This window comes from Vicugna pacos, chromosome X (genome assembly GCF_048564905.1).
Source record: "Vicugna pacos chromosome X, VicPac4, whole genome shotgun sequence".
NCBI classification, from domain to species: domain Eukaryota; kingdom Metazoa; phylum Chordata; class Mammalia; order Artiodactyla; family Camelidae; genus Vicugna; species Vicugna pacos.
In genome coordinates, this window is record NC_133023.1 from 106969314 (window position 1) to 106994213 (window position 24900).

Sequence of the window (24900 nt, forward strand, 5' to 3'; positions counted from 1 at the left end):
GTGTCAACAAGCTCACTCATCCATCACATTGTTGAACCTTCACAGGAGCCCAATGAGCCAGGGAAAGCAAAGCACATTGTCCCCAGTGTTTGGAGGGAAAAAATGGAGCTTTTGTCCCATGTTTGAGGACATGCATCCAGTGAGCAGTGGGGCCACCCTACTCGCTCTTCCTTCTTCTTGTCCTCTTAACTCTCTCAGCTGAGGCGCTCCACTTTCTCCCCTCCCCTTTACAAAGAGGGTGCTCCATCAGGTTCTGCTTATCTGCCAGGCATCAGACCTCATTCTACAGCACCTGGAGCATCTCTGCAGAAAGAGACCAATGAGCAGACAATGAGTATGAACTGAGCATATTGAACATGAACTGAGCATACTGAACTGCCCACCTTGTGGGGCTCCTGAGGGAAGTAGACAGTAGCCTGCACTTCAACTTACCAAGCAGCTCCTCTTCACTGACAGAGGAGGTGGGGGAGCAAGTTTTGCCAAGCACTCAGCCGATGTCCCTCCTTCTTCCTTAGGCAGCCTCTCCTGCAGCCCCTCAGCCACCTACCCTTTTAACCGTGTTGCTATGTTTGCACTTCTGTGTTTACCTGGGTGTGTGTGTGTCAAGTTAGTTCTGTGTGGCACATACGACCATTTGAAAAGATGTATAGTACTATGTATATTCGTGTAAATCTATAATGGTGTATATATAACAATATGTGGATGCATGTGTGTGTGCACCCCTGTGAAAGAGTGTATAAACTTATGACTTATGCATGTGTGTGCTTGTGTGTAGATCCATGAGTGTATTCTGTGTGTGTGTGTATAAGTGCATGTGTGCATACCTGTGTTTATTTATCTGATTTAAATTGGTGTGAAAGGAAATATACCTGATAGTATATGTATTCCCTGTTGGTGGCTCTTCTAGAACCACCAAAATTCCCTTGGCCTTTTCCCACATAAGGGGCGGGCCCTATTTGGCCAGGCTGGTTAACTGTTTCTTTCCAATTTCCTGTTCCAGGGAGCAGCGTCTCCCAGTCTTCATCCACTCCTCTCTTCCTTCCTCCACCCATCTGTTCTGTCTTCTGGATAGAAGATGCAGAAGAAGTGAGTGTAGTACCAGGAAGTGATAACTTTGTGCCTTCTGGTAGGAAATGCTCGATCACGAGCTAGGCTGTTAGAGCAGAGGTTTTGCTTTGTCCTGGAAGGACATGTCTGGGAGTAATAAAGGTAGGGGTTGGGGTTGGGAAGCCTTGAAGATGCCTTAAGAAGAAAAATATGATGTATACAATTGGGTGGGAGAGCTAAAGAGCTGGAGAGGGCATTGTATATAGCCTTTATAACTCATCCCGTTATTCCAATCACTGACACTCGTCAGTGCTGGAAGTATCCACAAGCAGGTGGGTGATGTGATGAAATGGCTCAGGGGATTGGCTGCTAGCAGCTAGATGCAAAGAACCAAAGGTGCCTGGGAGATGGCTGCAGGCATGGACTGCGGTGGTGGGCCCATTCGGGGCAAGGGCACTTTAACAGCCCATCCTGGGAAGGTTGTTGGCTGAACTTCAGCCTTGGATTTGGATTTGGAGTCCAGAACTCCCTCCTCCACCCTCTCCAGGGAAAGAAATAGTCAGAGGGCTGAGGGTTGACCAAGGAGAGAAGTGCAAAGAGCCCCAGGGATTGGTTGCCTTGATCAGCCCAGCTTGCCATCTCTCTTCTTCTTTTCTATACACACAAATATAGCCTCCTGCACACACCCACACAGACCTACACAATTACACATACATGTATACACACCTGGGCACTCAATCTCAGTATATACATATATACACACAGACATGCACAAACACATACAGCCACACATATGTTCACATGCACAATCACACACATTTACCCTCATATCTGCACACACACACAGACACACACACAAATCTTGTGAGACAGCAAAAAACAAGAAAGTTGCTGCTGGAACGCCTAAGATAGCCTCTTTCTTTTTGGACACCCCCGCAGAGAGAGATCAGGCTTCTGGGGAGAGCAATGACCCCACATCTGAAGCTCTCATCATAGCTATTGGAAGGCTTCCTCTTTGGGCCTAAACATTGTTTGTTTGACTTGAATTTAGGTTTTCAGGACCCAGGAGTGCCTTTGAGCCCTGCAGGAGGCAGCCTGTTCATTTAGGGTGAGGTCATATGTAGAAACTGGAGCAGTGGGAACCAAAATGGGGATTTTAAGAGATATCTGGCAGAAAGGCACAGGAAAGCTGCAGAGCACAGAGGAAGGGCAGAGAGGCCAGTTGTAAATATCCCTATAGATCCATGTAGCTAGATTTAATATTATATCTTCAAAAAAGAAAACTTTGCCCTAGTGTGCTGCAGTAAAAGCAGTTGAACTACTGCGACTCACAATGTGAGATTCAGTGTCAAGGTGAGGTGGAGGTTTGGCAATAACATCTTTTCAGAAACTTGAACCTTTGAGTTTGCCATAGACTTGGTCATTTTAGCCTGACAATTGCCAGATCTCCCCTTGTCATGTTCTCTGTGTGTTCTGTCGTCAGTGTCGTTGTTGAGCTCCACCCTTAGCTGACCCCAGCTGTACAGGCACACCATCCTCCAGCTGGCTGCCAACATCCCCTCCCACTCCTTACCTCTCACCAAATAACTCTGAAGTGCAGAGCATCTAGCAGGGCGCTCCTGGGGCTCAGCCCACCAGAGCATTTCTCAGCCCAATCAGAGAGTACTTGTGGTGACAGATAATTTGGAGCTTGGGAAGAGGGAAAGGTCTTGCTCAGTCGGGAATGGAGCAACCCCCACTTTATTCCTCTACCCACCTTCCTTTCTTTTCCTCAGATGAGCTATCCTATTAACTTTCCCCCTAAAAGCCCTTCACCACTACCACGGGAAGGAGATCTCTGGGTCTCCAAAGTGTCATTTTGTTGTGGGGATGTGTGACATGTTTCCTACCAAGTTCTTGCCTATTCCATCTGCTATTGTGCAGCACCTTTGCAGAGATAACAGATGATCTATTGGGTCTTACTGGAGCTTGTCAAATGTATTCTTACAACCCGTGTCATCTTGTTAATAGCAAGGCTGCAAAGTCTTTGCATATTTAGAGCTGATTTTTGCTGAGACTGTGGCCATTATTAATGAGGTTTCCTTATTCTGTACATAAAAGAGCTAACCCTTTGAGCTATTAACTAACGAATACATTCACTAAGCTTTCCACCTGCATGGTACCCTGCTGTGGTGATGAGCACCAAAGGAAATTGTGACTTGTCTTACTGAAAGTGCAGTGTGTAATATGTGTTTTTGTATCATGTCCTGTGATCAATACAAATTCTCTATTATCAGGGTTGGGTTTTCAGGACAGGGAGGCGGGAGGGTGTTACAATGTTTCCCTGATATATTATGAAATACCCCCAGTTGGTCAGGGTCACCTCTGTTGACTCAACATATGTGAGACTTTGCACCCACCATCTTGCCAGACTGCATCCCCGGGGTCAGTAGTCATTACCAGAACTGAAAGTACCCGAGTCCAGCATAACTGGCTATGGTGCCTGGAATTCTTCAGAGGCCAGCTAAGGCAGTGCCATTCTGAAAGCAGATGAAATACAGTAAAACTACACACACACAGTTCTTCAGAAGTGATACTGGGCCCAGGCAGTGAAAACCAAGAAAGAAAGATGACCAATACCCATGTACCCTGAATGGTCTGACTGGCAAGAGGCTCAGAGCAGCAGAGACCCCTGAAGATAACCCGGTTCCCTCTTTGTCTCATTAAATGTGTGCTTTTGCATGAAAAAGACCTTGACCAGTCCTGACTTCTAATAAGGAAAACATGAAGAAGCATAAAATGATACTTCTGAAAAATTTGCTGAAATAAAGGTTTGTAGATAGCCAAAAGGAGAAAATAAATATAATTGCAAATATGCTTATGGGTCATTGTGTTTTCTCTCTGTTGCATTCGGAGGGATGTATGTCTGGGTCCAGGAAATCTCTGGCTTCCATTATTCACCTTTGCCTCCCCACAGCTTTTCACATCCACCTCCTCCTACCCTGGGACATCTGAAAACATGGTTTTCAAGAGGAGGGGAAACAGTGATGTCACAGTTGAAATTAGTTTACACTTTTGTACAAATCAGTTTAATCATTTAAAACAAAAATTTTAAAACGTAGCAAGCCATTGTGTCAAAATACAGTGAGGACATTTATTTACATTTTTGGTGAGAAAAGTTCTTCATAAAGGACATTTTTTTAAAGTTTCCTTTGCAATGTGGATGTGCAGAACAGACCACAAGAAAGCCCTGTAGGGGTGGGAAGAGAGGCATGCTCAGCTTTTAAAAAGTTTGTTAGAGCCACATTAAAACATCCTGCTGAGGATGCAGAAGGTCCTTGCTGTGGCCCTCATGTGTCAGTGCACCTGCCTCGAAGCACTTTTTGATGAAAACCTTGGAGTTGCAACAGGAACCTTAACCTAATGTCTCCTCCTCTGTGGTCCCTTTTGTGCCCAAAGCAGGACAGGAGAGCTGTGCATTCGCACCTGACAGATGTGATCTGCCCAAGGAGGGTGGGGCTGGTGTTGTCACAGTTCCGCTCAGAAAGAGAAAATGCAGTTGGAGGTAGAAGGGTAGCTTTCACAGTACTTCTGGAGCCTGGCCTTAGCTACTGAGTTCTTTTCTGCTGGCTAATTTCTTGTCAACAACTCAGGTTCTGTAAGTGGCCTGCAACCCCAGGTGGACCTTGTGGCCCTTGAGTGCTCTCCCCATCCTGCCACTCAGAGGAGTATGTGGGTACTTTGCTAAGAGAAGTGAGATGCTCACCTTCCTTTCCAATAAGTAGAAAAGACTCTAGACAATGGCCAACCATGTAATGCCCAATATATTACAGGAAAATCAGGAGAGGTTAAGTGGGTGCTGCTGTGGTAACAATCCCCAAATCTCAGTGACTTTTTTCCTCCTCACAGTGTGTGTCCATTGCAGGTCATCAAAGGAGCCACTCAGGGACAAGCTGACAGGGTCTTCGATGACTTGTGTTTCTCTAATCTTTGTAGCAAGGGGAAGGGGAAGTGGGGAATCTCACACTAGTGATTCAATGTTGTAGTTGGAAAGGACACACTTCACTGACATGCACAACTTAGGTTATACATTTCAGGCCTCTCTACTGTAAAGTTACTCTCTGCCCCTTTCCACATTGTAATTTGTTTGGAAAGAGGTTATTATGCACAGCACACACTTAAGGAGTAAGGAGTTATGCTCCCCTTCCTTGAGTTGGGACTATCTACATAAATGAAATGTAATTCTTCTGCATAAGAGATTTGTCTATTCTTCCCCATTTATTTATTTATCCAGTCATTTGGTTTTTTTTGTTTTTTTATTTTTTAACATTTCTTATTGATTTATAATCATTTTACAATGTTGTGTCAAATTCCAGTGTTCAGCACAATTTTTCAGTCATTCATGGACATATACACACTCATTGTCACATTTTTTTCTCTGTGAGTTATCATAACATTTTGTGTATATTTTCCTGTGCTATACAGTGTAATCTTGTTTATCTATTCTACAGTTTTGAAATCCCAGTCTATCCCTTCCCACCCTCCACCCCCCTGGCAACCACAAGTCTGTATTCTCTGTCTATGAGTCTATTTCTGTCCTATATTTATGCTTTGTTTTTGTTTGTTTGTTTGTTTGTTTGTTTTTGTTTTTGTTTTTTAGATTCCACATATGAGCAATCTCATATGGTATTTTTCTTTCTCTTTCTGGCTTACTTCACTTAGAATGACATTCTCCAGGAGCATCCATGTTGCTGCAAATGGCATTATGTTGTCGGTTTTTATGGCTGAGTAGTATTCCATTGTATAAATATACCACATCTTCTTTATCCAGTCACCTGTTGATGGACACAGGGACACAAGGCTGGTTCAACATATGCAAATCAATCAATGTAATACATCACATCAACAAGAGAAAGGACGGTCATTTGTTTATATCAGTATGGACTCATGGATATACATTTTATACTCTGGGACTAACGTTTTTATTACAAATAGAGGTATATTTTTATTAGACACTTTTATTTATCAAATTATATATGATTGTTCTTATTCAATCTGTTGATATAGTAAGACATCCCTGGTTCTATTTATGTCCATATCTATCCCTCATTCTTCCTCTGCTCTGTTCTCAATTATACAAGTATTAACCCCTAACGACTGTAAATCCTAGGCTCACCAATATTTGGCTACCATTTTAGTTCAGCCAGCTGGAAGCATCATCAGGAGATTAGAACCCAGGAGGATAGAGCAGTCAGTTTTTCCTCCTTCCTCTGCAGCAGATGGCTTCTCCTGCAATGACTACATATTCCCAGGGGGTCCAGCCACTGTCACATTGACCCACCATGCCTTCAAATCCTGTGGAATCCAACACCTAGGTTCATGTGACACTACCACCTCTTTGTCCTTCCAGGATGGAGGTCAGATTGACTTTCTCATGTTGCTAATTAGTGGGTTCCCCAAATTTCTCTCATTTGGCTTCTGTACCACTCGTATAATCATTCCTCTAGGTTAAATTTTCACTGTGTTAAATATTTAAAGAGGTTTCTATTTTCCTGGGTAATCCCTGACTGCTACACAATGTCAATAACATTGATTTTTTATTTTTAGTGCTAAATTTCTTTGCATTTCTGGGGTAAACCAACTCTGTCACCAGCAAGTTAAACATGTTTTCTCTTTATAACTAATAACAAAAAATAAAATAAAATAAAATAAAATAAAATAAAATAAAATAAAATACCCTTGGACCGTGGAATCTCCTCCAAATGACATTTTATCTCTCTTATCCTCCTTATAGCCTTCTCAAAAATAATTTTTAGAATTTCCGTTTCCAGTTCTACATGTAAGAAAACAAAGTCACTACTCCTTCTTAAAAATCAGTAAAATGCTGAAGAGACAAAAAAATCAACAACTTTTCTTGGTATCAAATCTACATGGACTAAGAAGAAGCATCAAAGAGGGAATAAGAGAAGGTAAAATGAAAACTTACATTTTAAAATTTTAATTCATCTAAGAGATATTTATTCAAAATAATAACACCAACAATGTATTTGTAATGTATGGTTGTTGATGCCATACATATGTGTGTGTGTATATATATGTGTGTGTGTGTGTGTATGTATATATATATACATTTATATATATATATATATATATATATATATAAAATGTATGCTTATATAAAAGTCAAATAAATGACTGCAATATTATAAGGGACCATAAGGAGGAATTAGGATTACTTTGTTATTATAATGTAGTCACACTATCCATGAAGCAGCATAGTTTTATGTGAAAGTAGACATGGATTAGCCTTAAAATTATATTGCAAACTCTAAGTCAACAAATAACAAAAGGTTTTTTTGTAAGTATAACTGATATGCTATGAAAGCAGTAAAATGGAAACATAAAATACTGAATAAAAACTACAAAAGACAGAAAAATAGCAGAAGGCAAAAATAGGAACAAAGAATAAGGGCAACCATTAGAGAACAGTAACAAATATGGTAGGTATTAATCCAATTATATCAGTAGTCACTTTGAACATCAATGGTCTGAATGTACCAATAAAAAGACAGAGGTTGTCAGAGTGAATCAAACAAAGAAGACCTAATAATATATTGTCTTCAAGAACCCACTTTATTTTTTTATTTTTTTAATTGAAGTACAGTCAGTTATAATGTGTCAATTTCTGGTGAACAGCACAACTTCCCAGTCATGCATATACATACATATATTTATTTTCATATTCTTTTTCATTAAAGATTATTACAAGATATTGAATATCATTTCCTATGCTGTACAGAAGAAACTGCTCTTTTTAATCTACCTTTATATATAGTGGCCAACATTTGCAAATCTCAAACTCCCAAATTTATTCTTTCCCACCCACTTCCCCACCCAGTAACCATAAGTTTGTTTTCTATGTCCATGAGTCTGTTTTTGTTTTGTAAATAAGTTTGTCTTTTTTTTTTTCAGATTCCACATATAAGTGATATCATATGGTATTTTTCCTTTTCCTTCTGGCTTACTTCACTTAGAATGACATTCTCCAGGGACATCCATGTTGCTGCAAATGGCATTATGCTGTCGGTTTTTATGGCTGAGGAGTATTCCATTGTATAAATATACCACATGTTCTTTATCCAGTCATCTGTTGATGGACATTTAGGTTGTTTCCATGTCTTAGCTATTGTAAATAGTGCTGCTATGAACATTTGGGTGAATGTATCTTTTTGAATTAAGGTTCCCTCTAGATAGATATATGCCAAGGACTGGGATTGCTGGATCATATGGTAAGTCTATTTTTAGTCTTCTGAAGAATCACCATACTGTTTTCCATAACAGCTGCACCAAACTGCATTCCCACCAACATTATAGGAGGGTTCCCTTTTTCCACAGCCTCTCCAGCATTTATCGTTTGTGGACTTGTGAGTGAAGGCCATTCTGAGTGGTGTGAGGTGATATGTCATTGTAGTTTTGATTTGCAATTCTCTGATTATTAGCAATATTGAGCATTTTTTCATGGGTATATTGGCCATTTGTATGTCTTCATTGGAGAATTGCTTGTTTAGCTCTTCTGCCCATTTTTGGATTGAGTTGTTGGTTCAAAAAACTTTATTTTAAAATGGGCCAAAGACCTTAACAGACACCTCACCAAAGAAGATATACATATGGGCAATAAGCATATGAAAAGACACTCACATCAAATGTCAACTCAGAAATTCAAATTAAAATAACAATAAGATACAACTGGACACCTACTAAAATGGCCAAAACCTGGAACATGGACAACGCCAAATGCTAATAAGAATGTGGAACAAGAACTCTCATTCATTGCTGGTGGGAATGCAAAATGATACAACCATTTTGGAAGGCAGTTTGGAGGTTTCCTACAAAACTACACATACTCCTACAATACAACCCAACAATCACAGTCTTTGCACTTACCCAAAGGAGCTGAGGACTAAAATCACAAAAATCTGCAAATGGACGGTTATTGCAGCCTTATTCATAATTGCCCAAACTTGGAAGTAACAAAGATGTTCTTTAGTGAGTGAACGCATACATAAACTGTGGTACATCCAGTCAACAGAGTATTATTCAGGACTGAAAAGAAATGAGCCACTGAGCCATGAAGTGACATGGAGGAAACTTCCATGCATATTATTAAGTAAAAGAAGCCAATCTGAAGAGGCTACGTACTGTATGATTCCAATTATATGACATTCTGGAAAAGGTAAAACTATGGAGTCTTTGGGAAAAGAAAAATCAGTGCTGTCAGGAGTTGAGGCGGGGTTGGGGGGGAGATGAATAGGCTGAGCACAAAGAACTTGTAGGGCAGTGAAAGTGCTCTGTGTGATACGATAATGATGGGTACATGTCATACATTTGCGCAAACCCACAGAATATACAACATCAGAGTGAACCTGAATGTCAACCATTACCTTTGACTCTTTATGAGGTTTCAGTATAGGTTGATCAGTTGTAGCAAATGTACCACTTGGGTGTGGGATGTTGATATTGGGGAAGGCTATGCATGTGTGGGAGCTGGGGCTACATGGGAAATCTCCGTACTTTCCTCTCAATTTTGCTGTGAACCTAAAACTTCTGTTTAAGCAATGCCTTAATAAAAATAAATAAATGAATACATAAAAATAATCATTTAACTCACTTTAGTTTTTGTACGTATGTTGAAAAAAGTCTAATAACTAAATAATAGTGATAGCTTCAACTTGTCAAAAACTTAAGCAATACATACAAAGCTATATAAAACCATCTGTGTGATACAGCCCAAGTGATACTCAGAGGGAAATACATAGAATTAGAAGGTAAGAAATAATGAATATAAATGCAGAAATAGTGAAACGGAAAACAGTAGAGCTGAATAACAAAAGCCAGTTCTTTCAAAATACTCATGAAGTAGAATTTTTTTGAAAATATGCCCAATTATTAATGAAAAAAGCAAACAATATAAGTTAAATAAATTGTACAAAATACAAATGCAGAGGAGATTTAAATATTATAAGCCAACACGACAAATATGTGATACCTTTCCCTCAGTATAACCCAATGGTGAATGTGGTCAAGGAAAAGTTTCTACATATAGAAGTTTTTCAGCTAATAAACAAAGCAAGAGAGAAAGAGAGAATGAGAGCATTGCCATTCAGCAACGCCATAATGGATTTGTGGGTAAAGGTGATGATCATCAATGACTGCCAGCATCAGCACAGAGAGAGACAACCAGACACTATTGTCCCTCCTACTGGAAGTACACAGCATCACCTATGGAGTGGTCTTGTAAAACAGCAACAATAAAACAAACACACAAGCACCTCAGTCCGATCAAGCTTATACCTATAATCACTACTTTAACGAAATACAAGAGGCTGGAAGACATGTTAAAGGGCACCGAAATGTTACTTTCACTAAGATCTGCACTATGAGGTACTGGACAGAACACGAGACCTGTTTTTTTTCCTACCAAAAGAAATTTAAGGAAAAAGAGGTGACGTGAAAGGAATTCACAGATTTTTAAGACTTGAGGAACATAATGAATAACCACAAGGTGTGGACCATATTTGGACACCAATTCAAGTTTCTGAAAACATATAAGGCTCCCAGGTACATGTGAAAAAAACTGGACATCTGGTGATATGAATGACATTTAATTTTTTGAAGTGGTAATTGTATTGGGTCTATGGTTTATTAAAAAGAAGTCCTTATCTTTTAGAAATGCATATTGAAATATTTAGACATAAAATGATGTGATGTCTTGGGTCTGTGTCCCATTATTCCAGAGACTGAGATGTGGGCTACGTGGGGAAATAACTGGAGCCAGGTTGCCACGTATTTAAGGTTTTTCATGCTCAGTGATAGGTATATTGGGTTTATTTTGTATTCTCTCTGCTATTGTATATGTTTTAATCTTCCTGTAAGAAAACATTTCTTTATAACTATCATGTAATTAAACTTGAAATCCTAAGTCATCACTCTTCAGGAAAAAAAGTGACCAAGTTACCCATACAGCAATAGAAAACCTTACCCCCAAAATACAAACTGAAACTGTATTTAAAGCTCAAGTCACCATCAAATGTTCCAGGACAGGTAGTTTTTGGAGACCAGTTCTACCAAATGGTCAGGGCACACTCATCACCATCTTATGCCAACTCTTCCAAACACGTGAAAAGACGCACAATTGTTCAACTCTTTCTCCCAGGCTAGCTATCATTCAAAAATAAATGTGTGTGTGTGTGTGTGTGTGTGTGTATACATATGCATATATATGCATGACTGGGGCATTATGCTGTACATCAGAAATTGACATATTGTAACTGACTGTACTTCAATAAAAATAATTTAAAAAAACTAGATGTGAGCATACCACAAAAAGAATGCATGCACCAAGTTCATTCAAACAGCAAATATCCTAAATAAATAGCACATTCAACAAGTCAGTGAATTAAACCAACACTCTGTGTCTGAGGAATGAAAATATGATTTAATATTTGAAAATGTCTTCAATGGTAATTCCTATGCTAACAAATCAGGGGAAATTTTTTTTAAATTTGATCACATCAATGGGTTAAGAAAGTCTTTTAAAGGAATTCAGGATGAGTTCAAACTAAGATGAGAAAGAACTTCCATTTCCTAAAATAGACAATAAACACATACTTACATGTGAACTATTAGAAGCATTCCCATTAGTCAAGAACTACACAGAGATAAATATTCTCACTTCTACCATTCACAACTGTACTGGAACACAAAGCCAGAGCTGTGGATGTCACATGAATAAGATGTATAAATATTGAAAAGAGACAGTGTTGGCTAACAATCTGGTCATCTATTTTAAAAACTCAAAGCAGTAGGCACATTGGATATTCAAGCGAATGAGACTTCACCTAGTGTAAGGAAGATCATTATAGCAAAATACAGAGTTCTGTCACACAACTAATACTAACTAATTAGAACATGTAACAGAAAAGACCCCATTCAAAACAGCAACAAGATCCAAAAATTACCTATGAAGCAGCCTGATGAAAACGAACAAGATCCATGTAACTATACATAAAATTGTATAACGATGTATAATAACGTGTATTTTATATATATATATATCCAGATAATATATGACTACATAGTTTTATATAGCTATATAAATACATATCAGAATACAAGTAAACTATGCAAGTTTACTGATGGATTCAGGTAGCAGAAGTCCCAAATAAATGGAGCAGTGTATCATACTCATCGATGGGGACCAGAATACACCAGTTCTGCTTAAGTGATATACAGATTTAGTGCCTTCTCTGTAGCTACCAAAATGACAGTCAAGCTCAGACTACTGACTTCTGCTCCCCAAATTAAACCTGGAAAACTATAGGAAAAAGCGGGTGGGGGGGGAACCAACAACAAAATCCAAACAACAAAGCGTGAGAAAGCCCTAGGGGAGACTGCTGACTGTGGGGAGCTGGTTCTTGTGTTTGTGGTGGGGGAGGAGGGAGCAGCAGGGAAGTGGGGGGATGCTGTGGGCTGCACAGATGCAGATGGCAGGACGGGTAGGGGAAATGCTTCAGCTTCTTTCCTGCTTCACCGCACACATCTGAGCCAGGCTCTCACACCACACATGCCAGTAGCCCTGGGGAAATATCAGACAGCAGGAAAGATGGTGCTGACTGAGGCATATGATTCTGGAATCTGTGCTATCTACAGCCATCTGAAACTACCTTTAGTGGGTGAGGACAGGTCAGCCAAAAATTATTAGAGAATGTAAAGAATAGATGAAAAATAGAATGACGAGGGACCCACAGAAAGTAAGGGCGGGTATTCTTTCATGAAATTACCTTAATATATACACACACATACACAAATATATATTCTAAAAATATGCTTGGGAGAGATATAAAATGTATTGTTTACTAGAAATAAGGGTTCAGAAAACAACAACTATTGCACTAGACAATGTAAAGTTAGATAAACTCAAAACAGCAGGGCCTCCCCAAATCCCACTGCTTAGCTTCCTGCAGGTAGAGAAGAAACCTTGCAGAACAGACCTTCTCCGAAGTCAGGCTGGCGGGCCAGGAGACCCCGACAGAATGTGCGTTACAATCTGCTCCCCCACGGTCACGGTCACGGGCAGGCAGGTGCCCTCCAGCATCTTTGCTGGGACTGCAGCCTCTGTCTGAGAATGGTGGGTGAGGACTCTCCTGGGTGAGGACAGAGGGTCCAACGACCACATGACGGAGGGTCCCTGCAAATGAAACGGCCCCGAGCACGAGTCCTGGAGGACCACGGGCGGTGCTATGAGGCTGAGCACAAACCCGCCCCCACCTCCTCAGCGAACTCTAGCAGTCAGAGAGATGGTCTCAGGGGCTAAGTCTCCGGTGGACTGAGGGCGGCTCCCAGGTCCTGTCAGGAGTCAAGGTGAGGACACAGGAGACTGAGGCCCCCGGGAATCCACCTCGGGCCCCTCCAGACAGCCCTGGGAGACTCCCGGGCATGGGGTCCGGATCTGACGGGCGCTGATGCCCCCTCCCTGGGGGGTGAGAGAGGTGAGGGCCTGGGTGAGGGAGGCCGGCTTCAGGTCTGCACAGGGAAGGAGCCCAGCGCTGCCAGGAGTCAAGGTGGAACCGTGTGGAGGGACACAGATCAATGGAACAGGATAAATCCAGGTCGGTTCCGCTGTCAGCCCTCGGAGACCGCAGGCAGGGTGGCGGGGATCAGTGCCCCAACCCCCACCCCCGCTTCCCTCTCGGGGGTCCAGGCTGTGGAGGGGCCTGGGTCCAAGGGGAGCAAACTGAGGTGGGCAGAGGGAGGGGCCCAGGCCCAGCCTGGAGCCCAGGTGGGGAGCAGAGGGAGGGCTGAGGGACCCCCGGGGAATCCATCTCAGCCCCTGGCGTCCACGGTCCTGGGAAGCCCTGGGCTTGGTGGCCTGATGTGAGTCCACAGACTCCCCTGGGGGTCTCTGGGCAGTGAGGGCCTTGGTGTGAGGGTGTGGGCTCAGGTCAACAAGGGGGCGTCCCAGGAACTGCCAGGGCTGAAGCTGAGGACCCTGACGGAGGGCAGAAGTGGCCAAACAGATCCCACCCCTGCTGTCAGCCCTGGGAGGGCCTGGGTGTGATGAGCACTCGTGGGGCCCTGACATCCTGACATCCGGGTCTCGGAGGGACTGGGGTCCTGGGATGTGGGGCGGGGCTTCGGGGGTTCCAAGGGGAGGCCTGAGTCAAAGTGAGGACCCCGAGGGAGAACAGAGGATTCCTGCACCCCGGGACAGTGTTGGGGCTTGGAGGCCTTGGGGCAGGGTGAGCACAGGCGGCATTTCCTGCCATCTGGGCCTCAGAGGGATTGTGGTCCTGGGATGAGGGGCGGGGCTTCGGGGGTTCCAAGGGGAGGCTACATGCTGCCTGAGTCAAAGTGAGGACCCCGAGGGAGAACGGAGGATTCCTGCACCCCGGGACAGTGTTGGGGCTTGGAGGCCTTGGGGCAGGGTGAGCACCGGCGGCATTTCCTGACACCCGGGTCTCCGAGGGACTGGGGTCCTGGGGTGAGGGGCGGGGCCTCGGGTGGCCACAGGCTAGACGACATGACGCCTAAGTGACGACCGTGAGGGAGAACTGAGGGCTCCCCGAACCCGGAAAAGAGGCCATCCCACAGACAGGGAACCTTGCTAGCAGCTGTCCGGAGGCCCGAGGGCAGGACGGGCCCACGTGTTGTGTCCTGACTGCGGCACCCTGGTCTCAGAGAGACCGGGGACTTAGTGTGAGATGGGGGGTGGGGGGACCCTCAGATCTGCAGAGGAGAGAATCCAAGGTCCCACTGGGAGTGAAGCTGATGACTGTGAGGGAGCAGTGAGGACCCTGGACCCCAAAACACAGTCAGTCCTGGGAGGCCACAGGTCGGAACAAGCACAGGCGGCATTTCCTGCCATCCGGGTCTCGGAGGGACTGGGGTCCTGGGATGAGGGGCGTGGCTTCGGGGGTTCCAAGGGGAGGCTACATGCCGCCTGAGTCAAAGTGAGGACCCCGAGGGAGAACGGAGGATTCCTGCACCCCGGGACAGTGTTGGGGCTTGGAGGCCTTGGGGCAGGGTGAGCACCGGCGGCATTTCCTGCCATCCGGGCCTCAGAGGGACTGGGGTCCTGGGATGAGGGGCGGGGCCTCGGGGGTTCCAAGGGGAGGCTACATGCCGCCTGAGTCAAAGTGAGGACCCTGAAGGAGGAAGGAGGGGCCCCTGAACCCAGAAAAGTGGCCACCCCACAGAAAGGCGCCCTTGCTTTCAGCCGTCCGGCGGCCCGAGGGGAGGACAGGCCCACGTGGTTTGTCCTGACTTCGGCATCCCAGTCTCAGACAGACTGGGGACATAGTGAAAGGGCGGGGGCCTCAGGTCTGCGGAGGAGAGAATCTCAGGGCCGCCTGGGAGTGAAGGTGCCGACCGCGAGTTAGCATTCAGGGACCCTGGACCCCAGAACAGAGCCAGTCCTGGGAGACCATGGGGCGGGAGGACCTCGGGCAGCAGTTCCTGAAATGCGGGTCTCGGAAGGACTGGCGTCCCGGAATGACGGGCGGGGCCTCAGGTGGGCTGAGGGGGGAATCTCAGCTCCTGCCAGGAGTCAAGGGGAGGACCCTGAGGGAGGAGTGAGGGGACCAGAAACCCCAGAACAGAGGGGACGCAACCGATCCTGCCCCTGCTGTCAGCCCTGGGAGGCCCCCAGGCGGGATGAGCACACGTGGTGTGTCCTGACTTCCGCATCCAGGGCTCAGAGAGACCGGGGACTTACTATCAGGATGGGGCCCTCAGGTGGTTGGAGCGCAGAATCCCAGGTCCCGCTTGGAGTCACGGTGAGGACCCTGAGTTAGCGCGGAGAGGACCTCCCACCCTAGAAGAGTGGGAACCTGCCAGAGCCCAGGCCTGCTGCCAGCACGCGGGTCCAGGGCTGTGCCACAGTGTAGACCCCAGGTCTCCCCTCCTTTCTCTCCCAGGGGCTCCAGACACCGGGAGGTGAAGGCCTAGGTCTGAGACACGTGTCCTCGGGTCACAGAGCACAGGAGGCCGGCAGTGTCAGGACTGAAGGTGAGGTGTGGGCCCTGAGTGTGTGCCCGGGGGCTCCTGGAACAGAGGGGACCCCACGACGCCAACGTCCACTCCACCCACCCCCTGTCGCCCCCAAAGCCTCGGGCTGTGCCGGCTGCACCCTGAGGAGCCGCCTCACTTCCCCCGTCAGGTTCACAGACGACCGTCCACCAGGAGGAGAGCCCCTGTGAGGCCGAGGGCACCCCTGGAGAGGAGACCTGTAAGTGGCCTTTGTCAGAGCCCCCCAGGGTGGGTTTCTCAGCCCAGCCTGCTGACACACCCTCTCTCCCTCAGGCCTGTGGATCCTGTTGCCCACCTTCTGTCCATACTGTTGCTAACAGGAGTTATCATGCTTCCCACTCCAAAGCACTGGTGTTACACTAAGTGTTTGTGTTGCATGCTTCAGGAAGGTCTTCTGTCTTAAAGCAGGATATGGAGCCTTTTGAGCGCACTCATTCCTGAGTCTCAGGCGGAGGCAGCCACGTCCTTTTCCTCCTCATCCTCATCATCTTCCTCCTCTTCCTCCCCCTGTTCCTCCTCTTCTTCTCCCTCCTCCTCCTCCTCCAGCTCCTTCTGTTCCTCTTCCTCCTCCTCTTTCTCCACCAGTACTTCTTCTTCATCTTTCTCCACCACCTCCTCTTCTTCCTCTCCCTCCTCCCCTTCCTCCTCCTCTCCTTCCTCCTTCTTATCTTGCCATTTTCTCATCCCAAGCACCATAAAGGAGGTTTCTGGTGTTGTTGGGACACCAAGTCTTCTCCAGGGTTCTCAGAGAGTCTGCTCCTCCCACATTGCCATGGCAGTCACACCATCAATCAAATCAAATCAGGGCTCCAGCAGCCAAGATGGGAAGGGCCCAAGCACTTTGCAGTCCCTGCCAGTCACTGGGTCCTTGTTTAAAGATGCCATAGAAGATAAGGTGGCTGATCTAGTGGGGTTCCTGCTCCTCAAATATCGCACAAAGGAGCTAATCACAAAAGTAGAAATGCTTATTGTAATCAAAGATTACCTGGACCACTTCCTTGTGATCCTCAGCCAAGCCTCTGAGTGCCTCCAGCTGGTCTTTGGCATTGATGTGAAAGAATTGGACCCCATCAGCCACTCTTATGTCCTGATCAACACCTTGGGCCTCACCTACAATGGGATGCTGAGTGGTGACCAAAGTGTGCCCAAGACTGGCCTCCTTATAAATATCTTGAGTGTGATCTTCATGGATGGCAACTGTTCCCCTGAGGAGAACATCTGGGAAGTGCTGAGTGTGATGAGGCTGTGTGCTGGGAGGAAGCACTTCATCTATGGGGAGCCCAGGGAGCTCATCACCAAAGCGTGGGTGCAGGAGGGGTACCTGGAGTACCGGCAGGTGGCCAACAGCGATCCCGCTCGCCACGAGTTCCTGTGGGGTCCTCGGGCCCATGCAGAGACCAGCAAGATGAAAATCCTAGAGCTTTTGGCCAAAATAAATGGTACCATCCCCAATGCCTTTCCTATCTTGTATGAGGATGCTTTGAGAGATGAGGAAAAGAGATCTCAAGCCAGAGTTGCAGCCAGGGCCAGTAGTAGGGTCAGGGCCAGTGGTAGGGTCAGAGCCACTGGTAGGGCCAGGGCCAGGGTCACACCCAACAGCTTCTGTCGCCACAAGTGAAGTCTGAGGCAGATTATTCACTCAGTTTGAAGAGAATAGTCACCATTCTAAGTAGTGAAGAGGCAGGATGGGGCTTGAGAGGATTGAGTATATAACACCTTTGTGTTTCTGCTATGTAAGAGTAATTTGGAGATTATTTTTTCTCTTTTGGTATTTTTCAAATGTTGTTCCTATTAATAGAAAGTTTAATTAAGTTCAAATTCTGAGTTTACAAATGACATTGACCACAAATGCGTTGCTGTTTATGCAAGAAGTGAGTATTTTGCCTATTTTGTAGCTACAGTTATTTTGTACTACTTTTGTCTTTTAACCTTCATACTAGCTTTATAAATGATTAATACACTACCTTTACTATATATTTACATTTACAATGAGATTTATACTTTCATATGTTTTCTTGTTACTAATTAGCAACCTTTATTTCCACTTAAAGAAGTCCCTTTAACATTTCTCATAAGGCTGGTTTAGTGGTAATGAACTCCTTTAGCTTTTGCTTGAATGGAAAACTCTCTCCTTCAATTCTGAAAGATAACTTTGCTGGGTAGAATATTGTTGCTTGGAAGTTTTTCTTTCCTTTCAGTCCTTTGAATATATCATGTCACTGTATTCTGGCCTGTAAAATTTCTGCTGAAAAATCTGCTATTGTTCTTATGGAGGCTCCCTCACATGTAACAAGTTGCTTTTCTCTTGCTGCTTTTAACATTTTCTACATTTCGCTATTTTGTAAAATTAATTGGGAAACTTTCCATCTTATTTTGTGATATTGAACAACATAACATGGCATTGGAAAAGAACTTTCCTTGGAAATGTGAAAGAAGACTGCACTAAAATAGCTGGTAAATAGAGGAATCGAGAAAAAAAGAAAAAAATGGTAAATTCTTGCCTTCCCTTATCCCTTTTATTGTGTTGTTCTGTAAAAGTAAAAGATACATACCTGGATATGCTTGGATTATTCAAGAATTGAGGAGATATTAAATCTTAATAAATAAGACTCCCTACTCATTGGCTCTTTTATTCTGCAGTCATTAATTAGGGATTGACCCTGTGTAAGTAGGAGGGACACTGGGATAAGCAAGACGCCCCCATCCATAAAGTTGGGGTCTAGGAGCAGCACTCATATCAGGAAAATGGTGAGATAGTCTCCAAGTTCTAACTAAGGACTAAGACCTAAGTACTAAATAACATGTAAAAAAAGGGATGAAAAAGTGGGGGCTACAGGTAATACTCAAAAGTAAATGCCCCAAGCCAGGGCAGTTTGGAGCTTTGGGAAACTGCAAATTCCTTCTGGAGGAGCTGGGTGTAATGAAGCTGGGTGGTGGCAGTGGCCAGACTTGCAGACTGTGTGTGTTAAGGGTGACAGGAAAGCCTGGAATAGAAAGTTGCACTTAGCAGTTATTTTTCGGATGATGGAAAAAACAGAGAGAAATCTCCACCTGGGACAGATGGGGTAGGTGCCCTACACTCTTGTTCCAGTGCAGCTGAATACAGTGCATGGACTAGATGCTTTATACACATCATCTGCAAGGAATTCTGGAGATACATGATGATACTGCTTTGAAGTGGTGCCCAGAAGCCTCTAGACTGACACTCTTTTCCCTGGCCATGGAAAGCCAGAACCCACTGCATTTAAAGGACATTTGAGTTAGATAATCTTAAGTGCAGTTTGGACAGATGTAAGCAAGGGCTGTATCTTTGATGGGAGTAAAATGAATGAAAATCATGGTTTGCATGGAAGAGCAGCCAGAGCAGGGAGGATGGAGTTGGTCTTTGACTCAAATTCTAGGAACTCTGATTTCCATCCAGCTGGGGAAGTCTCCCCCACATTGAAATTAAATAATAGTTCCTCTAAGAGAGAAAGTGTACCGAGTTGTTTTTTTTTTACATTTTTATTGAGTTATAGTCAGTTTACAATGTTGTGTCAAATTCCAGTGTAGAGCACGATTTTTGAGTTATACATGAACACACATATATTCATCGTCACATTCTTTTTCACTGTGAGCTACCACAAGATCTTGTATATATTTCCCTGTGCTATACAGTATAATCTTGTTTATCTATTCTGCATATGCCTCTCAGTATCTACTAATGTTGAAATCCCAGCCTGTCCCTCCCCACCCCTCACCCCGTTGGCAACCACAAGTTTGTATTCTATGTCTATGAGTCTGTTTCTGTTTTGTATTTATGTTCCTTTTTTTTTTTAGATTCCACTTATGAATGATCGCATATGGTTTTTTTCTTTCTCTTTCTGGTTTACTTCACTTAGAATGACATTCTCCAGGGATATCCATGTTGCTGCAAATGGCATTATGCTGTCGGTTTTCATGGCTGAGGAGTATTCCATTGTATAAATATACCACTTCTTTATCCAGTCATCTGTTGATGGACATTTAGGCTGTTTCCATGTCTTGGCTATTGTAAAGAGTGCTGCTATGAACATTGGGGTGAGGTGTCATCCTGAAGTAGGGTTCCTTCTGGATATATGCAGAGGAGTGGGATTCCTGGGTCCCATGGTAAGTCTATTCCTAGTCTTTTGAGGAATCTCCATACTGTTTTCCACAGTGGCTGCACCAAACTGCATTCCCACCAGCAGTGTATGAAGGTTCCCTTTTGTCCACAGCCTCTCCAGCATTTGTCGTTTGTGGACTTTTGAATGATGGCCACTCTGGCTGGTGATACCTCATTGTAGTTTTGATTTGCATTTCTCTGTGATATTGAGCATTTTTTCATGTGCCTATTGATCATTTGCATTTTTTCCTTGGAGAATTGCTTGTTTAGGTCTTCTGCCCATTTTTGAATTGGGTTGTTTGTTTTTTTCTTACTAAGTCGTATGAGCTGCTTATATATTCTGGAGGTCAAGCCTTTGTCGGTTTCATCGTTTGCAAAAATTTTCTCCCATTCCGTAGGTTGTTGTTTTGTTTTACTTATGGTTTCCTTCGCTGTGTGGAAGCTTGTAAGTTTAATTAGGTCCCATTTGTGTATTCTTGCTTTTATTTCTATTGCTTGGGTAGACTGCCCTAGGAGAACAAACATATGGACCAGTGAAACAGAACAGAGAGCCCAGAAATGAACGCACAAACTTTTGGTCAACTAATCTTCGACAAAGGAGACAAGAGTATACAATGGAACAAAGACAGTCTCTTCAGCACATGGTGTTGGGAAAACTGGACAGCAGCAGTAAATCAATGAAGCTAGAACACTCCTTTACACCATGCACAAAAATCAACTCAAAATGGATCAAAAACTTAAACATAAGACCAGATACAATAAACCTACTAGAAAAAAATATAGGCAAAACATTATCTCACACACAGGGTTTGTTGCATCAGGTAGCAGTAACTTTAACTGACACAGCTGCTATTTCTGTTGTTAGGTTTACATAAATCATTTAATTACAAAGGTAGTAGTTTATAGGTTCCTATTTCAAAAAAGTCTAAAAATACAGAAAAATCACAGTATCCCCTTTTCAGAGTTTCTCCACAATTCAGCTCACTACTCAGAAATGACTGCAACTAACAATCCAATGTAAGTTGTTTTAGAGCTGCCTATGGGCTTTTTCATATATATATATGTGTGTGTGTGTGTATTCTAAAAAACATAGTGGTTTTATTTGGCATACTTAAGTAATCGTGTGATATTGCTCTGCCACCAGCCTTTGTCACTTAACAAAAAGAAGGCAGGACCTTCCTATGACAGCACATACAACTCTACCTCACTTTTGAAACTACCCCCTGGAATGCTAAAGTATGTATATATCATAATTAGTTAAACAATCTCTTCCTGTTGGACACATTAGTTGTTTTCCCTTTGTTGATGATTAACAAAATGAAATGAACATCTTTTTTATTTTTAATTTTTCTTGTTTTGCTTTTGGGGGAAGTAATTAGGTTTATTTATTTATTTATTATTGTTATCAGTTTTTGTTTAACAGAGGTACTGGGGATCGAACTCATGACCTTGTACATGCTAAGCAGGCACTCTACTGCTGAGCTATACCCTCCCCAAAATGAACATCTTTGAATTCTTGGATTAATGTGGATGTTTTCTTTATATATATATATACTATATATATATATATACTATGAAGAGCATGGAAAGGGTGTGAATAGTTTAACAATTTGTAAATGTTTCTGGAATTTTATTCCAAAACTGCTATACCAATTCATATTCTCATAAAAATGACAAATGATTAAAATTCTGAAATATCAACAGGGTGTTTCCTTTTTACTTTGAGAAGGGACAGTTTGGTCAGAATGACTAGGAGCCAGGGAAGGGGACCAGACAGGACACCCCAAGCTAGTGAGGGGCACTGAGAGCATCCTCTCAGTGAGAGCCATTGCAGAGTCCACAAGAGAGACCAAGTGCAAAGCCAAGTCCAGAGACCCCCAGGCAGGCCGGCAGCCAGGGCCCTGAATCCAGAGTTCAGTGTAGGGAAAAGGACCCTGAGGGAGAGAAGTTGGGGAGCGGAAGGTATACAGGACAAGGAAGAGGAACAGGCTGGGGAAATCTCTGGATCATCCTCCCCAGCTGGAAGTTGCAGAGTGGTCTGAGCGGCCAGGCCTATCGAGTGAATAGACCAACAGCATGCCAGACACTGCACCCCAACCTTAGAGTCTCCCTACCTCTGTCAGGAACAGCACACCTGGCTCCCTGCATCATTCAGAGGAGCTTCATCTCTTGACTAGTCTAGCGGTCTAGTGCACCCTCGCCAGTGTCTCAGGACTGGGAGCTGCCGTGATGCCTGCTGGGGGCTGGGGACCTTCCCCCTGGGTGCAGTGCAGCCCTCCAGCAAGGTCAGGGCTCTGTGAGTGAGTGGGGTTGGTGACTGGGGACAGCTGAGATAGACCAGGAATACCCGTGAGCCGTGAAAGGGGCTGCGGAGCTGCAAGGAGGGTGAAATTGGAAGGGGAAGGCCAAGGGACTAACCTCCTCAGACTCTGCAGATAAAGGGCTGAGTATGTACATGCTTTGAAAAACTGTCCGGGTAGTGTCTCTGGCTCAGGCTGCTTCCCAGGGTTTCTGAGTTCTTGGCACAATAAGGACAGGTGTCCTGTGCTATAATGGCTGGCCCATGTTGCCACCAGACATAGTCTGGGATACAAGATTGGCCCAACGTGCAGATATTTGCAGGGTAGATGGAAAACCCATGGGGATGACACCCTTCCTTATCAAACTGATAGGGACATGTGGAACCCAAGACAGGAAGTACCATGGACCATCCTGTGGAGAGCATACCCACCTCCAAGATGGTCTTGGGGCCTGAGGAAGACATATCCACAGTGACACCCTCAGTGGTAGTTTCCCATGGGAATTATGAGTTATGTGAGCAGATGTAGCACTTTGTGTTCCTTCCATGGAGGCAGAAGACCCAGGCATGAGGCAGCCTCCACATTTTGAATCAGTGAATGAGATTCTCCAGTAATTTGATTCATTCATGCATTCATCCATCAAATATTCTTGAACACATGCTGAAAAAGAACACCAAGTAAACAAAACAAAAGAACGTGACAAAACACTTAAGTCAGTCTAGGTGTGAGGATGGTGAAGTGTAGTCAGATGTGAGAGAGTTTTAGGAAATTATGAACCATGATATGCTGAGGACAGTCTATCATGACCCTGAATTTTGAGATAATGGCCTGCATGCTATAGGATATCATCTCCTCTCTTGCAAACACAATTGGAAGCTAAAGTTGCACAAAGATTAAACTTAGGAAACCCTTTAATGGGGGAAAGTACTCAGCCAGAAAATCCAATTATAGAAAATTTTCCTGCATTTAAATATATTTTTTTCTGTATATTTGTGGCTCATGTATACCGTTACAATAATGACCTTTCAATCTCACATTTGCTGTCAGGTCACTTTTAAGACTTTGTTCTTGATAGCCATTGGCAGGACAGAATTTACACTCTCTCTCTGCCTCCCCCAATATCCAGACACTTATCTCCTCAAACCTAGTATGTGAGTTTTAGGCAGTTGGCAGTCCTTCAATAAGGAAAGTTGCTCGTGATAAACAAATCAGGGACCTGGAGGCAACCTTGGTGTCAGGTACCTGGAGGGTGGAATTCCATGATGCATCATTTATCTAGTGTACAGTGGTTGTCAAAACTTTAGAGGTGGAAGCTTTTATTCCAATGGAAGCTTTCCATAGGAATTGGCTCCATGAACATGAGCAAGGCAGAGCACTCTAGTAGAAGTGAGGACTATAATCCCAGAGTCCTGCCTATACTCTTGAAGAAGTTAGGTCTGACACCCAGCCCTAGAACTCCAAGGTCCTCCTGAGCACAGCTGGGAAAGCTCTGTGCTAGAAGACCCTTCTTAAAACATGGACCTCATGCTCCTGCACAGGCACTTATCTGTATGGACTCCATTCGGCCCAATGAACTGACTCCTAATTTTGCTGTCTGGGTTTCCAGCACTGCCAACAAATATCACCCTAACCTCTGCATTCTAAACTTATTATCCCGTTTCTTGTTTCTCAAACTCTTTTTGCCCACCTACCTGCAATCTACACATATAAGCACCCATTATCTTCCTACCCACTTGACTACTCTTAATTCTCAGCACAGAATTAGCTACCCTCCCTCCAACCTACCATCCCTGTCTCTTCCTCCCAGACCTGCTTTAAACATTTATCCTGGGAAAAGGCCACTACTAGTGTCTTTGCCTAGTAACTCTTGGCTCCAAAAAACACAGTGGGGTTTCTTTATCTTTTCATGTTTCCTTCTTTTAAAAGTATCCTCAGGTCACATTCACACACCCTCAACAAGAGTATGGAGCTTGTATATCTGGAGGGAACTCTAATTCAAAAAGATACACATACCCCAATGTTCATACCAGCAGTATTTACAATAGCCAAGACACGGAAGCAACCCAAATGTCCATCAACAGATGACTGGATAAAGAAGTTTTGGTATATTTATACAATGGAATACTACTCGGCTGTAAAAAAGAATAAAATAATGCCATTTGCAGCAATGCAGATGGACCTGGAGATTGTCATTCTAAGTGAATTAAGCCAGAAAGAGAAGAAAATTATCAAATAATATCACTTACATGTGGAATCTAAAAAAAGACAAAAGAACTTATTTACAAAACAGAAACAGACAGACATAGAAAATGAACTTACAATTACTAGGGGGGAAGAGGGTGTGAAGGGATAAATTGGGAGTTT

At 43.9% G+C, this 24900-nt stretch overlaps 1 protein-coding gene and 1 long non-coding RNA gene across 3 annotated transcripts; both read left to right on the plus strand.

Annotated features, from left to right (window-relative positions):
- The first annotated feature begins 14964 nt into the window (after positions 1–14964).
- Positions 14965–16324, plus strand: LOC140691863 (uncharacterized). 2 transcript variants are annotated; one of them, XR_012067494.1, is made up of 3 exons: positions 14965–15109; positions 16002–16092; positions 16244–16324. It is a non-coding gene; the product is annotated as an uncharacterized lncRNA (long non-coding RNA). The 2 variants fall into 2 exon arrangements; XR_012067495.1 differs by lacking the exon at positions 14965–15109 and adding an exon at positions 15364–15595.
- A 470-nt stretch (positions 16325–16794) lies between these two features.
- On the plus strand, positions 16795–17813 carry LOC140691862 (melanoma-associated antigen 10-like). The gene has a single exon (XM_072956157.1). It carries the CDS (start codon positions 16886–16888, stop codon positions 17729–17731), a length of 846 nt encoding a protein of 281 aa, XP_072812258.1. The 5' UTR covers positions 16795–16885; the 3' UTR covers positions 17732–17813.
- The last annotated feature ends 7087 nt before the right edge of the window (positions 17814–24900 follow it).

Excerpts from the sequence above, each read along its gene's own strand:
- LOC140691862 (XM_072956157.1), top strand. The coding sequence starts at position 16,886 with ATGGCAGTCACACCATCAATCAAATCAAATCAGGGCTCCAGCAGCCAA.